This window comes from Otolemur garnettii, unplaced genomic scaffold (assembly GCF_000181295.1).
Source record: "Otolemur garnettii isolate 467f Iridium unplaced genomic scaffold, OtoGar3 scaffold00090, whole genome shotgun sequence".
In the NCBI taxonomy this organism is placed as follows: Eukaryota; Metazoa; Chordata; class Mammalia; order Primates; family Galagidae; genus Otolemur; species Otolemur garnettii.
Window position 1 is genome coordinate 1,303,137 of NW_003852485.1, and position 16,700 is coordinate 1,319,836.

The following is a 16,700-nucleotide window of genomic DNA, read 5'->3' on the forward strand; positions in this document are numbered from 1 at the left end:
ATAATTACATATGACATGTATGAGAGTGATATGAATAGTGTACCTATTTTTTTAAGTAATGAATAAAGGAAGAAAACTCCAAAAGCAGTACAAAGATTGGTCTCTGCCGGGAATCTGCCATGGATATCAAGAGAGTAGAAGTCTGTGCTATAAGAAAAAAGAAGCTGACTTGTATTTTGCAGTCATGATAAAATAGAAATTCAGACATCTTTGGTGATTTCTAAAACAAAACTTTACAGACGTGAAAACAGTATTGCTCTAAACCTTCACTGAGATGGGCCAAATAAAGAAATATTAACCTGTTACTCTTAAATGTATTTCATTATTACACACAAGGTTAAAACTTTAAACTGGAACTGAATTCACCATCCCATTATTATAAGGCCTGTCCTGTCCGGAGCTCCTGCATCGACTCCTTTTTTTTCATTACTTTATTTTCACCTATACTTGAGCCATTGAGCCGCAGTGAAACTAATCCCAAAGCAGTCTCCTGACTTGTCACCAAGGCTGTCCAGGGACAATCGCAGGCCTGAGTGCTGAAGGAAGTGGCATCTGCTCCATTGTCCCTGGTCTCCAACAACTCCATCCCCTATAATGTTGTTTAATAGTAAATCAAAAGATAATGGAGAACCAGCAGGAAAAGTATCAGAGCAATTATACACTTGGATAACTGTCGAGAGCAAAAACGGTCATCTTTGAGCTGTGAACGATTTTGAACCAATATCACAAATATAAGATAGAGGAGGGCTGTCTTGATAGCAGTCGAAAATGGAAAGAGCCTCCAAATTTCAGGCCTTTCATATGTGGCAACGATGTGATGTAGCTGTTAAAGCAAAAAAAGCTGGCGTGATAGTCACTCTCTGCTCTGAACCATAGAAGTTCTATCTAGAATTTGTTTCCAGTTTGCCATGTTACAAAAGAAAACAAAAACAAAAATGCACACAAAACAACATATGCCCTCCCCACCCACCAAACAAACAAACAAAAAAACCCTAGGAATTCTATGCAAATAATTATTAAATTTCCCATGATCATGTTTGACCTAAATAATACCCACATATGTGCCATAATAAGTGGTGATTCCATCGCACTCCCCTTCATCATTGGGGAAACCATCCTGCTTCCTCTAGCGGAATATCACAGAGAATTGACCTTAGGAAAGACAATAGCATGCAAGAGAGAGTACCTTGATCAGTGTGGCCGTCATGAAGGGTAGAAATGGGGAGGCCCGGTCCTGTGCACAGGGTGAAAACAAAAGCACAAAAGCACGGCTTCGCGTTAAAAGAACACTTAGTTTTCAACACGGACTGTTGGAAGTTTTAGTGTCAAGCTCAAGTATATCTTTTAATTCTGCAGCTATTTTTTCCCCATGAAAACATCACCCTTTAAGTCACATTTAAACAACACATGACATCAGAGCCCAATTTAAAAAAAAAAAAAACAAAACATGTGCAAGAAGCATTGCCTGTGCACTTTTCCAAGAGCAATCCTGAATAGTTAATATCTAATTACACAAAAGCACCCCAGAAGCTTCAGGGACAAGTGGCCCTCTGAGAAGAAATTCTGTACTGGTCCACTTATCACCAAATAACCTTCACCAGTACCCAGACTGTATTAATATTTTCAATCTGGCTTCTTGGATTAATGTTCACTTTATTTTGGTGGGTAAAATCCAGCATCTTTTATTTTTTCCCCATGTAATTCATATGTGCAGAAGTTTATATTAAATATGTTTCCTTTTTAAAAATATGCTGTGGCAGGTCATGTTCCCTGGGCAACAGACCTGGAAAGAAGTTTAAATTTTAGCCGGTGATGGAGTGGTAGTGGGGTGCACACCTGAGGCGGAAGGGGAGGACAAGCAGGACAGATAGGCTCAGTGCTGTCACAGAGACCCCTAGAAGGCCTGCAGAGTTGCTGGTAGTGGGACAGCAAGCCGGGCTTTACTCCCCAGCATGGAGCAGTGGTTAGATGTGGCTCGGAGGAGAGCAAGCTCCAGAGAGGGGCTCAGCTGTGAGCTGCCAGCCGCTAGCATGCTCAGCAGCTGGAGAAAGGAGTGAGTCAGTCCTGAAGATGTGGGTTCTGGCTGGCACTCCAGTGCCCACTACATATTCCAAGATAGAATCCAGATTCTCTGTGCAGAAACTGGCCATTTTAACAAGAGCTACAAATGAACACTGACTATTCCTTACTTAAACTATAGAATTAAATAATACCTGGAAATATATTTTGACAGGATAAATTTGCTCGGGCCATCAATGGGTTAAAAGCAACAGATGCAGAAGTTGGGAGTAGATGTTCCTTTGCCTCCCAGATGCGGCTGCTTGCATCTATGTGGAGGGAACGCCATTAGACCATCCCCTTGGCCCTGTGCAAAGCAGAGGAGTTCTGAGAAGATTTGGGTGCGAGTAGCTCCGTCTCTCTTGTCCTGGCATCTTTCTGCTGCAGAGATCATGCTTTTGATCTGTTCCTCAGACTCCATGGAGGAAGCCTGTGGCTGTCCTGTTGTGCCCACATTTGTGTGAATAATCATAATTCTGGGTACAATATTGGTGAAGCCACATACCTTAGCCACATTTTCCAGCTGGCCTTTATGGGTAAAAAGCTAATATTTTGATTTCCTGCCTGACTCTTTGGTTAATTTTGGAATGGCACAAAAGTCTTTTATTGAGTAGGTGCCCTCAAAACTAAAACGAAAACAAAAAAGTTCTGTTGAATTTTATAGCCTGTAATTGCAGTTTTTCCTCACAGTTATCAAAAGGGACAAGCATTCATATTACATGTTTGGCCAGAATGAAAGACTTGAGACACGAATCTCAATCTCTATCCTCTAATAAATCAGCATCTACCCTGTGAAATTTTGAAGGTCATACTGTTCCAGTAATGAACCCTTGCATATTTTAATTAATTTATTTTTTATCTAAATAATGAGACAAACCAATGACTGACTGCTCTTGACATGGGGGCCTGAGGGTGTGTTCCTAGTGGTCTAAGCATCGGTCGTCTAGAAACCTACCTGGTGTTGCTTTTGTTCCATCAGCTTCACCAATGTGATCTTACCTGTTTTAATCCTGCCATCTAAGACTTACTCACTGTCCCTCGGGAGAGTTTGAAGTTACATAATGAGGCTTTACTCTTAGTCCTAAAGGGAAAGATTTCAAGGTTTTTCCTATGATGGCGCAGTGACTCATTTTACTGGAGCTTCAAAAACACCAGACGATGTGATGCTTCCCACACAGTATATTTTTTGCTAAATGGGAAATTACCATACTGCCAAGGAAGAGTGAGTGGTGGAAAAGTCAGGCGATTCAAGTTCTAGAAAGGACTCTTCCACCAACTTTTGATGAGAGCTTAGTCTTTGATTTCTTCTGATCTCCTCAGTGGGCACTTAGGCTCAAGTAGGTGTTAGGAAGACAAAGTGACATAAAATGTGGCCCTGTGCTTTCCCAAAGCCTTAAAGCATTGTACACATGCAGGGTGCGTGTCTGTGTCAAGGCATCTACGTAAGTAAGGTGTCGCTGATGCCTTTCTCAGTACCTACGTGAGATAGCAATACTTTGATATTCCCTAACACCTAGGTTTATTCCACAAACATCAGATGCCCGTAATGTATTAAACATTCTTTTTGGTTGTATAAACACAAGGATTCAAAGAAAGCAGTCCCTGCCTTCCGGGAGAGAAATCCGAGTACTGAGATGAATCAGTGCTGTTAGTTCAATGATACTATGCTCCTGGCACGTAAGCTTGCATTCCATGTTTCATAAATATGTAGCTGGGGTTGAAAAATGTTGCATATAATTTGAGAGGGACATTTAATGTATACCTTTAAATGCCAGTAACCACAATCAGTACATATGGTCATGCACAACAATCTCCTGACATTTCAAAGATGCCACTGACCAAACATTCTATGGAAGTGTTATTTCAAACTGACAACTTATGCCATCTTAAAGGAGCATTCAGGTTAAAATGCTTATTCATGTCCACATAGTCAAATGAAGTGAGGCTCAGGTTCTGAGACCAGGTGGCTGGGTTGAGGGAAGAGATGTGTTCGGGCGGCCTTTATTCTGATTCACTTTACCGGAACCTCGCAGCCTCTGCAACTGAGCAGGGATCTCAAGCCCTCAGAGATTCTGCTGGTTCACTAAATCACCCACCCCCACATGGAGAGTTGATACCCCAAACAGGAAGATAGCATGCATTTTGTGATATCTCTAGCCTAGGGCTCTACCTTCAAGTCCCAAATTTGGGAGGAGATAGAGACGGGAGAATTAGAGATTTGTCAAGTCAGTTTTCCAAATCTCAATGATGAGTGTTCCGATGCTAGTATGTTTTTTTGACCCATAATGATCTCTTACTCTAACTTGTTTTATTGCTTGTCACATGTTCAAGATACAGATAAAAGGTGGATAAAATAACAGGAAAAAATAAATAAATAAAAATTAAAATTAAATTATATGGAAAGAAATTAACCACTAATTGTACACATGGGCTACAACAACCAGGAAAGGTCTTGTATACATTATTAGCTTTTGTATCTGAATAAATTACTTAACAATGTTTTCTAAATTTAGAAAGGACAAAGGTTCATTTTCTATCCCCATCGAAATTATACTTTGAAGAATGACTGATCTGCCAGGGCAGGACCTCAGGTTTCTAGGCCATTGTTTTCCCCCCAGCTCTGGGAGTTTGAAATTTCTTCGGGGAAATGGGGCCAAAGTCCAGCAACCATTTCATCAGAGAAAACATCTTTTTATGACACGCCTGCTGTAGATGGCTGGTAGACTACGTGTGTAGGCAACGTCACAGTGCTACGGCACGTGGTGGTTAAAAGCAGGGGATTTAGAGGCAACAGACACTTGCTTCAATCTTGGCTGCAACTTAACAGCAGTGCGGACGATTGGCAAGTTACTCTCAGCTTCCTCAACTGCAAAAAGTAGGGATAATAATACCTTCCCATCTTCCGTTCATTTTTTTCCCCAGAAGCATGAGCTAATCCTTACATATAACAAGTGCTCACTAACTGTATCTAAGAATTAATCAGCCGGTGGTGACGAGGATGACAAGAATGACAGCGAGGATGGCAGGCAGTGCCTCTGTTAGGACCATTACCTACCATAGCAGACAAGTGCATAGTACTTGGCGTAGTCGCTGAAACTTGCTGTGTAATACTGGCACCTTTCTTTCCTTAGATGGCAAGTAACACACTTCTTGCTTGGAGGATAGCTTCCAATGCTAATTCTAGAGGGAAATGAAAATAAAACTAAGCTGAAATTTTGAGATTGTATTTATCAAAATGTACTACTCCGTGTAAAGTGACTAATTTACATATTGACATCGAACCCACTCTATTTTTCTGTTGCCAATATCATTTAAAGTAAAGGGGAATCGCAGTATTTTGATGTGTCTTGATTTTTGATCCATCTTTTCCTTAATACACACAAATACACACAAACATTAGCGAAAAGCTTCCTGTGGTTTTCCCAGGGTAGGAGAAATATCTAAGACCTCAAAGGGAGTGAGAGAGCTGTTCCCCACAACCATTAATCTCTCACACTTTACAAAGTGGCTGGGATGCATAGTTCTTCATCTTCCTTTTCCCACCCCATAGCAAAACATGAGGAAAATCTGGCAGGTATTACCAAGAAAGGAGTGTCTGTTCCTTTCATACGTATCTGGAAAAGGGAATTAATAACAAGCAAATCGGAAAGAAGAAACTACGGCTCTAAGTGCCTCCTGCGCTTTCCACGCCTTTCAGCAGGAAATTTGGGCTCATGGAAACTCAGCCTGAGATTGCTCTCTCCACATATTGTCAGCCAGTCTGCACCTTCCACACGGGTCTCACCCCTGCCTCGGCAGAGCCCTCGGCATGGTTCCTGAATGGAGTGATTTATCTTTAATGTGTAGACTCGTGGCCCTTACTCCCAAACCCTCAGCTTCAGAATCTCATTTGAGGGAGACTCGGTGGTGTTATGGCAGTGTGAGGGCCAGGATGGAACCCTGTTGTGGCTCTCAGGGTTTCCCTTGCCACCTCTGAGACTGTGGCTGTCAGGGTTACCTGTGCCACTTCTGAGACTGTGGCCATCAGGGTTACCCGTGCCACCTCTGAGCCTGTGGCTGTCAGTTATCTGTGCCACCTCTGAGACTGTGGCCGTCAGGGTTACCTGTGCCACCTCTGAGACTGTGGCCATCAGGGTTACCTGTGCCACCTCTGAGCCTGTGGCCGTCAGACTTACCTGTGCCACCTCTGAGCCTGTGGCCGTCAGGGTTACCTGTGCCACCTCTGAGCCTGTGGCTGTCAGTTACCTGTGCCACCTCTGAGACTGTGGCCGTCAGGGTTACCTGTGCCACCTCTGAGCCTGTGGCTGTCAGTTACCCATACCGCCCTTCTGCTGCTGCCCTCACCCCGCCCTGGATGTGGTAGAAAGTGTCTGGAGACATTTGTGGTTCTGGAGAGATTCTCCCTAAGAGATAAGGTAAGATTATGATCTAGGAGGGCACAGAGGAATATGACAGAAGGGAAGTTTCTAATTTCCTCCATAATGGTTAGTATTTATATTCATTTTGGGAGTGAACATTAAGGACTCAGAGGGCACCCCGCGAGGCTACAAACCCTGGCTCCCACAGTATTACCAGTTTCATGGACCTGTGGGAATTTAATGAAATTGCATATGTAAATCAGACAAAACGTTCCTGCCCATAGTAGACCACCAGCACATGGTAACGATCATTTTTATTTCCACATACTGAAGGGATGGTTGAGGGCATCATGTTTTTCGGGGACACCTGGACTGAACTTAAACACTAATATGGGAGCTGTGATGGTTATGCCAAAGTGTGCCATAGTAAAAGAAATCACACATTGTGGGCATAAAAACGCTGCCTGGTATATTATAGGTACTCGATACATATGTGTTAAATAAATAAGTGTCCTCAACTACCTCTAAATTTAGTTGAAGTATTTAGTACCGAAATAGTATTTAGTATTTATATAAGCATTAAAATTTCTTGTTTTTCCCTTCTGAAAACAAACATTTTGAGTTGGCTAACATTTCGAGAGTGTGTGTTTATTATACTGATGTAGTTTACAACATTCTCCAAATGTTTTATCTTAATTTCATAAATGATTTTTTATTAAATTTCACACTTTAAAAAATATTCTACATCTCCTGAGGACTCTGACTTATTTTTGTTCAAATATCAGTGTATATAAATACCAGAATGAATTGATGCAAATTACCTGTAGATATTTCTTCTTCCAGGGTAACCCTCAAATTCATTGCTAGAATAAAACCTGAAAATCCATTCAGAAATAATTGAGTAAGTATTGAGGAATAAATGACAATAGAATTGTACTAAAAATATAGGCAAACATTTATCTAATGAAATTATTTATTTTTGGCACTTACATATGTAAATAACTGCCTTTCATAACTGAATTTTGGGTGTATATTCTGACTTCCCGATGATCAAAGGAAAATAAAATTATGCTGAAAACTCCTTTTGTTAATAGGAATATTATATTCTGATTCATTAATTATGAGCCAAGCAAAATAAACTAGAACATTTGATTAATAGCACACTTCTGCTTTTCCAAGATTGACAATATTTTACTAGTTTCTCTATATTCTGTTACTTACTTTTGCCTATGCTTCTGAACACACTTTGAATTTATTTCACAGAAGCCTTGACAGTAGATATATTTGCTACAAATCAGAGAAATTCACCCACCATGGATGCCATGCAAAGGGCATGTTAATTTACCCAGAAAGAAAACAAATCACAAGAGAGCGTTTTTGTTACTTAAGTATCCAGGTGCCAGTTCTAACCTGTTTCAATAAAGTCATGAAGTGGGAAATCCCGTTTAGAGAGGTGATTTTTCCCTCTTCTGTGAGTTTATCTGAGTATCACAAACTGTCATTTTTGGTTTTTCGGGAAGAACATAACAAGGTGTGAAAAAACTGGAATCACAAAAGTTTGGTTTAATTCTCAGGATGGTTCAGCAGTCCAGTACATCTATATCCGCAGTATCATGAAAATCTTTTTAGTTCCAAGTGAAATAAAAAGGCAACAGAATACAACTCATTTCTGGCATCAGAGTTATGCCTTAAATCAGCATCTTTCCACGCATCTTTACTGACTTCACGGGACTCCAGTCATCACTTGCCTTTCCCACATAAAACATCTCCGGCAACCTGTGAATAAACTACTCAGCATCTTCCCCAAGAGCCCCCTGCTGCTTTCTTGCTATGGGAAGCTTTCCTTATTGTCTTGCTCTAACCCTTGCAGCAGAATACACGTTCGCTCTTCCCTCTTCTCTTTCACAGCCAGTAATTTACCAGCCCCTTTCAGCCTCCACCCTCTACTATCTGCCCCTTCCTCTATTTCATTTAGGGAGTATGCATTGAACTGCTCCTCTGTATCAGCCACTGTGCTAAGTGCTAAGCATGCAATCAAAGAAGGGGCCAGTTTTGTCCCTAGCGTCTCTAACTCATTGCTATTACTCTAATTCAGACCACCATCACCTAGGTTTCTGTCAGGACCAGAGCCGGATCTCATGCCCTTCAGTTTTTCCCATTTCCTCAACATATGGAAATTAATCTCCCACTATTTTTTTTTTTGTCTTGTCATTCCCATCGTCTGCTCCAATTCCAAGCTCCTTTTCCCTCTATTCAAAGAATTCAATGCATTGGCAATAGATTACAAATAGGGTTTCATCAAGTGATCCTGGACTAATGGCCTCCTCCTAGTGCTCCTAGAATTCCAGGTAATGGGAGACAGATTATGAGCATAAGAGAGGACCCCTGGAGAGAAGTGACATAAAGAACTGGAAGAAAGAAAGCCCATCCTGAAGTTAGCAATAAAAGCCTGAGGTTTAAATGTGTTTTGGTTTGAATCCTAGTCTGCCATTGCATGGCCCTTAAATTTGATGACTATTGGTTTCCTCATCTGTAAATTTTAGAATGATCAATTCTACTTCATAGTATCTGATATGTACTAATTGTTCAATAAATGATAGCTGTTATAAAAAATAATCTTCAACTTATATAACACTGAATCACTACAAAAGATTCTCCCTATCTATGGGCTGCCCTCCATGGAATTTTAAGCTTGCTCATTGCTTCCAGTGTGGAAGAGCAAAATTTCCCTTTAAAACAAGGTATTATTTTTAAATTTGTATTTTTTTTATGTAATTATCTACCAAGCATCGGAATAGAAATGATTATCATGATTTTCCAAGAGGAAATCGTGTTGACTGTATCTTAAGGAATGTACAATCTTAAATGAACTCAGCATCGCCTGAACTAAACTATAGAGTAGCAAGAATGCTCTTAACTAAAAGAGATGGTACAGTATCCTTCGTATGTCCATTGGTGCCAATTAAAACCTGAATGGTGCATCGTGCTTCGTGCAATACTTACAGTGAATCCTGTGTTACTCTGAATATATTTATGGCCTCCCACTTGCCACTTGTAATTTGAATAGCATTTTCCTATAAAAAGACAAACATTATGTTGTGTGAAGCTGAGCGTTATTTGAGCAACCTCAAGTGAATGATCTTTGAAGAGATAAATCTTGGAAGGAACGTACCACAGTGTCTTTGATATAGTGAATATGTTTGTAGCCATCCTTGTCGCTAAATATTTTGTAGTATGAAATGGCATCATAGCTGAAAACTGGTGTTGAAACAAAGAACTGGAAAAAATTAACAGAGGTTATATTCAAAGACAAACGGAACTAAAACCATAGTTATTTTTTTTTAAAGCAATGTGTGATCGTGTGTATAGGAATCAGAATGCCTTCCTCCCCTAGCTTCTGTCACTCACATCTGAAATTCCATTCTTGCAAATAGATAGCGTTCCCACTGATTCTAACAGGTATTTGTACATTCTAACTACTGCCTGGCTGCTCCTGCATCTCCCTGGGTTTACAATGTTTAATTGGATTCAATTCCTATGTTCTGAGGTTATGTGGTTTAAAATCGAGTTGAAAGAACGACAAATGGATATTAGTATTTAACCGAAGCAAACTTTAAAATGAGATACTTGACTGAAATGTGACGCTTAGTAAGGGTTATAGCCTTTTTAATCCCTGATGCAAGTCTGATGCCAAGGGCCTAATGACAACGATTCAATAAACTATGGCTGCTAACCACAGTTTTAATGGTAGGGAGGGGCTTCTGGACTTGAGAGAACATTGTTGCCCAGTGAGAGGGTTTTACTCCTTGAGATCAGGGAACAGATTCCTCTCATTGCACTAGTTTGACCTCTTCCAGGGAACTCCCTGGGGTACCTACTGGAATTAGCTAAGGAGTGCCAGACACTCCAGTGTGCCTTGAAACAGAACAAACCTCATCTCCACATTCGAAATGGTATATATAACAAAAATTCTGCAAATTCTGCAAATTCTGCAATCCTTATGTCAAATTTTAGCCAATAGTTTCATGTTTCTCCCACTGACATGTCAATTTATATTCTATAAATTACATTTGCTGGCATTTTTTAATCCCCCTCTGATTATTGTTTGGTGAAATAAAATGATGGCAAATTGGTAAAAGAATTGCATGAGGAAAGAGCTATTCTACACCATGCAGAGCAGATAATCCCACAATTTAAAACCCACTCTCTTCTGTTGGTATCCTTCTGTATGACAGTGGAGCAAGATATTATGCTCTTTTATACCCGAGGAAAGAAACAACAAACAAAAACTACCAATATCACCTATCTAGAGATGTATATCCTGCTGAGACTGAAGCTGAGATCCATTTTGAGCAAGAAAAGAACAGGGAAGTTGCTGTAGGCTCCTTTAATGATGGCCCCATGTATGATCTGATACATGATGACTTTTTGATAAAATCAATCCTTGTTTTTCAAAGTGATTATGATTGCATGACATTGAAATGCAATTTATTTGATGTGTTACATGCAGTGATCCCAAAATTCATTTTCCCCAAAACTCATTTCCACCCAATGCTGCAAAATGTGATCCCATTGAGAAATAGGGTCTTTGCAGATGTGGTCACACTGGATTAGGGTGCGTCCAGAATCCAACGATTGGTGTCCCATAAAAAGAGGAGAGGACACAAAGGGAGATTGAGAGACTTGGCAAACAGATCTGTGTGAAACCAGAACCAGGGATTAGAGTGATGCAGTTGTAAACCAAGAAACACCAAGGATTTCCAGCAGCCATCAAGCTGGAAAAAGAGAGGGAATATTTTCCACTGGAGCATTCAGAGGGAGCATGGCCTTGTTGACACCATGACTTCAGACTTCTAGTCTTCATAATGGTGAGAGAATAAATTTCTGTTGTTTTAAGCCACTAAATTTACAGTAATTTATTACAGTGGCTCTAGGAAATAATACCATGTCCTAAGTCTTTGTACACTAATATAGAATCTATATGTCTCAGTAAGCAGGAGGACATTAGCTTGAGGTTATCTCTCTACATTGAGTTCCTTATAATGAACCACAACCTGACCTAGTCCCATAATAACAGCAATCTAGAGGTAAAGCAAAGAACTGAGTTTCAGCCAATCAGAGGCAGCCAACTCTTCACACTATGCCCAAACAAGGAAAATACCTCATTACACCATGACCAAATAAGGCAGACCCCTTGCTGCAGCCAATCAGGTGGGTTCTCTACTTTGGTTCTGTGTTTGGCCAACAACATGAACTAATGCTTTAATTGGCCAAACACAAAGACAACCAGAAGAGCTGAACCTCTTCTGGTTCTGTGTGATGTCTGATTTATGAATTGTTCTTTGCTCCAATAAACTATGCTAAATTTATTTTATCTGAAGTTTTTCTTTTAATGAATCTTTAACAAAATGGAAAATGAAATGATGAGAAACTGTTGTGTCCCAACATGATTCCTTCATTAGTTTCATTAATAAGACCAGCTTGGGACTAATGCCTCTAAGTGAAATTAATAACCAAGAGGCTCAGAATAGGAAGCTCTGATTAGCAGTTTTGTAGATGGAATTTCTACATTAATATAGATCTTTGAAAAAAACATTTTCTCGTTTTGGAATAAAGTTTTACCCTCTTAGCCAAATGAAAATATATGTACTCACTAGTAACTTTGTATAATGTCTCTGTCTTAATCCTCAGTGTAAAAGACAAAAATCCATTTCTATGTTGTCTTAATCACTAAAATATAATAAAACCTGTGTTGCAAAATTTTTCAGGTACCACAGTAAAAAAAAAAGAATTCTTTGCCAACCTGCAGTCCCTTAATTAAATGACTTTTAAAATGGTTTTAACATTGATTAAAACTTAAAATTTAATTTTCCTTGAAAATTAAAAAATAACAGGGCAGAGTGGTATGTTTTAAGATATCAGATTCAAACAAACAGGAAGAATATTTTTGCTCAGCAAAGACTGTTATCTTGTCTCCTCTCATTGCACACAGTGAAGATAGCTGTGTTTGATGAACAGGTAACTTGGATGAAGTAAAGAGGGTGTGAAATTTTTCCGCATTCACTTTGCCAGAGTTGGCCATAATGCATTCTGAGTTAAGTGCTTCTCACAGCAAGTTACACCTGAACCCTAGATAAGCATAGGCACTAGGCTGTTTTCAGTTTGAACAAGGCCCTTACTTTGGTCTTTTTATCATACTTAGATTTACTGAAAGATTACTCATCTGCAGGTGAAGTGCAAAGCCATTGAAAATATTTTACTTGGAAGGTAAGATTATTTACTACCATGTAATATCTTGTCAGAGTGGCTAAATGATGACCTAAAGCTGAGGTCTAAACTAGGTGCACATTCAGTCAAAACCACAAACTTTCAAACATCAAGTGGAAAATTCAGTTTTCTTAATTAAGGCAGTCAGCCAATAGCCTGGAGAAAATGTATTATATTGTTTAATTATTTTAAAATAATTTGGGTCTGACTGTGAAGCCAAAGCATTATGCCCTCCATGTTTGTTCTCTAAATGTATGGAGTTAAACACCAATTATTATATTTTTTATTAAATCCTTATTTGTTGCTTGTTCTATATAGGGCAAAAGAGCAATGTTTTAAAGGTGAACTTGTTGTCACTTTTTTTTATCAAACACCAAGGAAGTTAGGTTATTTAACCCAAAATAACAGAAGAAAGGAAGTGGTAAGTACATTCTCCAGAAACCAATTTGCTAGTTGTGCACCTGCAACTGAGAGATCAGTTACGTCTAGCAAGTCATTTACTCTCACTTTTCTAATTCACTGGGGATCTCCAAAAGTCCTTTTAAGTTTAAATCTCTGAAAAATTAGAAAGGAGCCACTTCTCCAAAACTGTTTTTATAAATTGATACTAATATGACTAGTCTGTATACTTTATTTAAATGCCCTAAACCTATTATTTGAACAAATGTCTGAAATACATACATATTTCTAGAGGCTTTTTTTGGTTAATTTCATTAAGTCACTAGGTTGATTGCAGGTCAAAAGAATCTACATGGTCAACATATTACAATATATATTTATGCTGTATAAAGTTGTGGCTTGACTTTTTCAAAAGGCATGTCAGAACTTATAAAATCTAATTAGTGAACCCTTCAGAGCAAGCACCATGGAAAGGTGAAAGTTACCATTGCAAAGAATTTTTCATAGTTCCTGGTTTGGAATTTAGAAGGTTTATTGATTATTGGATAAACTTTAAGAGACTGAAAGTAGTACATAAAAAAGAAATTATTTTCAATAGTATCTGAAACTACAGATATTAAAATGATCTGGCACAAAGTCACATGTTCCAGATAAATATAACTCAGTTCTCTAGATTTAGTTTGTCATGACTTTTGATGTAATGTTGGGATCTCATTTCTCTCAAAGGACTCATATATGTGTCCCCACTGAGGATATTTTTAAAAGAAATGTTCTACATTTCTACAGTTTTAAAAAGTAGTTTATTCATTTACTAATCTAGCTCACATTTTCTGAGAACACAAAGCTGGTGTAATATAGAATTCAGAACTTACAAAGATATTAATATAATTGACATTAAGATGCTTATAGTTTTTGAAAGGTGCATTCTAACATGTTTCAGAGTATTTTGAACACTGCAGCATTTTCAGAATAAATGTATATAAATACCCAAGGTAATGTCTTTGAGAAGGCTGTTGGTGTCATTGTTGATCTATTTGTAAAATGGTATCATCCAGTTCACTTTATAGTAAATCTACCTACATTATCATAAAGGAGAACACAACTGAATGATGTTTTCAGGCATTCTTTCAACTTCTTGTTCTTTACTATTAACATAAACCTTTCCAATGGGTGTGAATTAGTAGATAACTTTCCCCTTACTTCAAATTTTCAAATATTGATCTAGGAATTGTCTTTCTGGAAGGTGAGCTTCTGATTGGTAAAGAATCCAGAATATTTAGAGAATTTTTTCATTGAATACTGCTAATGTTTTCCTGTGTTATTTCGTACAGTGGGAAAAAGTTCATTCAATGATTTTCACATTATTTCCCTGAATTACACACTTATCCTTATTACCTTGTTACTTCGGAATATAACTTATGTTTACTATATATAATTAATAAAACAATAACTTTTCCCCAATTGGTGAATAAAACTGAAGCATCTTTTATTGAAGACATATGAATATAATGGAGTGTAAGCCAAAATTTCTGGATTCAGAAATGTATACAACAAAGGGTTTTTAATATCAGAAGATTTTTACTTTACATTTTACCTTCTCCCTAACCATTTTAAGTTTAAATTTTATAGAATTTATCATTTTCTAATTGGCTTCTGAATTCCTATTGTCCTTAGGTTTGGAGTTAACATGTTAAATTAAGTACAAAGAATTTCCTTTTTCTTGCATAATATCAGAGAAACATCCTCTCCCCTCCGATCTTTGCTAAATCCAATCATATATTTGTGGTAATAGGTCACATTCACACAACATTCACCTCTTCTCTGTCCTATTTTGGGTTCTTTACATAGGACATAAGATACAATTAATTTTTATACAAAAAATTCCTTATAAATTACCAAGTAAACCTATCTAAAACTTCCAGATAAGAGTGATCACAAACTGTAACAAAACACACATTGTCCTATTTTATATCAAATCTTTACTTGAACACTATATGTGTTACCTATGTGAAATTCAGGACAGTTTATATGAAATTTAATATGAGGTAGATTGTCCTAAAATTATAAGAATACCCATTATACTTGTTTTGTTCTAGATTCAATTGCCTAATAATTATTAAAAAGAGTTTTAGAAGATCAAGGACTATATTCCCTTTTGAAAAATAATATTTATTATATTTTTAAGAAGTAATATTAGTTATAGATACCAAGGGGTCAGCTAATAAACTTAAGGTTGCAACATTAAAAATATGATTTGCTCTCAAGGGAATTCTATAAAAATAAAGACAATGAAATCAACTGGCAAATTCTAATGAAGAGATCACTACCTTTGTGCTTTTCACCTTGTTATATTTTCTATGAAAATATATACTGTCAGTTTGAGTAGATTGAAATGTCCCCTTGTTAGTTGAGAATCTATAAAATTTCATTAAAAAACAAATAAAAGATAGCAAAATCATACTCCACCAGCCCATCCAGTTCTGCTTTCTTCTATATGCTCCTGGGCCTAAAAGACAAAAATGTACATTTAACGTGGTATTAGGAGAACATTTCTTCATAAATATAATCCAGACATTAAAACTCTTATCTAACATGGTTAATCTAAGTATTGACTCTTACTGCAGATCTTCATAAATTCTGGTTAGTGATGAGGTGGAATTATCATGAGTTGCACAGAGACCAGTACCACCCAAGCATGTGGTGTGGTATAGGTAAAACGAACTTTCACAGCAGAGTTTAAGTTAAATTCTTTCTTTTATCAATGTTATTAAGAAATCATAAATTTTAAAATTTGTACTGAATCATATTTTGATTTATGTTTTAGCATAATATCGTTGATCATTTACTGAATATATGTGGTATTTGATGATCCTAAAAGGATGCATAGACATTTGTAAACAAATAATTAGAAAAAGAACATTCTAGGCAGAATGAATAGCAGAGGGACCAGACCAGCTTAGTAAACCATAGCTGGTTCAATATGGCTGAATGGAAGGTCACTTCAGGGAAGAGTTAAAAGATGAGAGAGGATACATGTTTATTCACAAGATCTTTGGAGAAATTTGATGCCACTCTAAGAAGTTTGATCTTCTCCCATAGGTAAAACCTTTGTAAGAATTCAAATAAACAATTTGGGAAATATAACTGTGAATATAATACAGAGAATAAATTAGAAGATGGAAAGAAGATGGGTAAGATGGAAAGAGACAGTGAAACCAATTAAAAAACTACTGTGATAATGGGGAAAAGAATGGTAAAGATCCAGATCAAGGTCATGGTAGTGAGGAAGAACAGAGGAGATGTAGTCACAGATATCAGAAGTTCATATCCTCAGAAATAAGTTTAAGAGTTACTGGAGAGTAGTAACAGAAAGCATTGGATAGATAAAAATCACCCTAAGTGGCCAGGCATGGTGGCTCATACCTGTAATCCTAGCACTCTGGGAGGCCAAGGCGGGTGGATTGCTTGAGCTCTCGGGTTTGAGACCAGCCTAAGCCAGAGCAAGACCCCATCTCTACTAAAAAAAAAAAAAATTCAAAAAACTAAGGCAAGAGGACCGCTTGAGCCCAAGAGTTGGAGGTTGCTGTAAGCTAGGATGTTGCCATGGCACTCTACCCA

At 37.9% G+C, this 16,700-nt stretch overlaps 1 protein-coding gene across 2 annotated transcripts in view; it reads right to left on the minus strand.

The window, feature by feature from the left end:
• FAP (fibroblast activation protein alpha) overlaps window positions 1-16,700 on the minus strand; it is a 62,885-nt gene that overhangs the window by 22,043 nt on the left and 24,142 nt on the right. For both annotated transcript variants that reach the window (XM_003795142.3, XM_003795141.2), the window contains 6 exons: window positions 15,544-15,588; window positions 9,589-9,693; window positions 9,420-9,490; window positions 7,238-7,291; window positions 5,114-5,238; window positions 1,187-1,234 (listed from right to left, as the gene is read on the minus strand). In XM_003795142.3, the coding sequence (XP_003795190.1) occupies window positions 1,187-1,234; window positions 5,114-5,238; window positions 7,238-7,291; window positions 9,420-9,490; window positions 9,589-9,693; window positions 15,544-15,588 (448 nt within the window). The remainder of the gene's footprint in view (window positions 1-1,186; window positions 1,235-5,113; window positions 5,239-7,237; window positions 7,292-9,419; window positions 9,491-9,588; window positions 9,694-15,543; window positions 15,589-16,700) is intronic.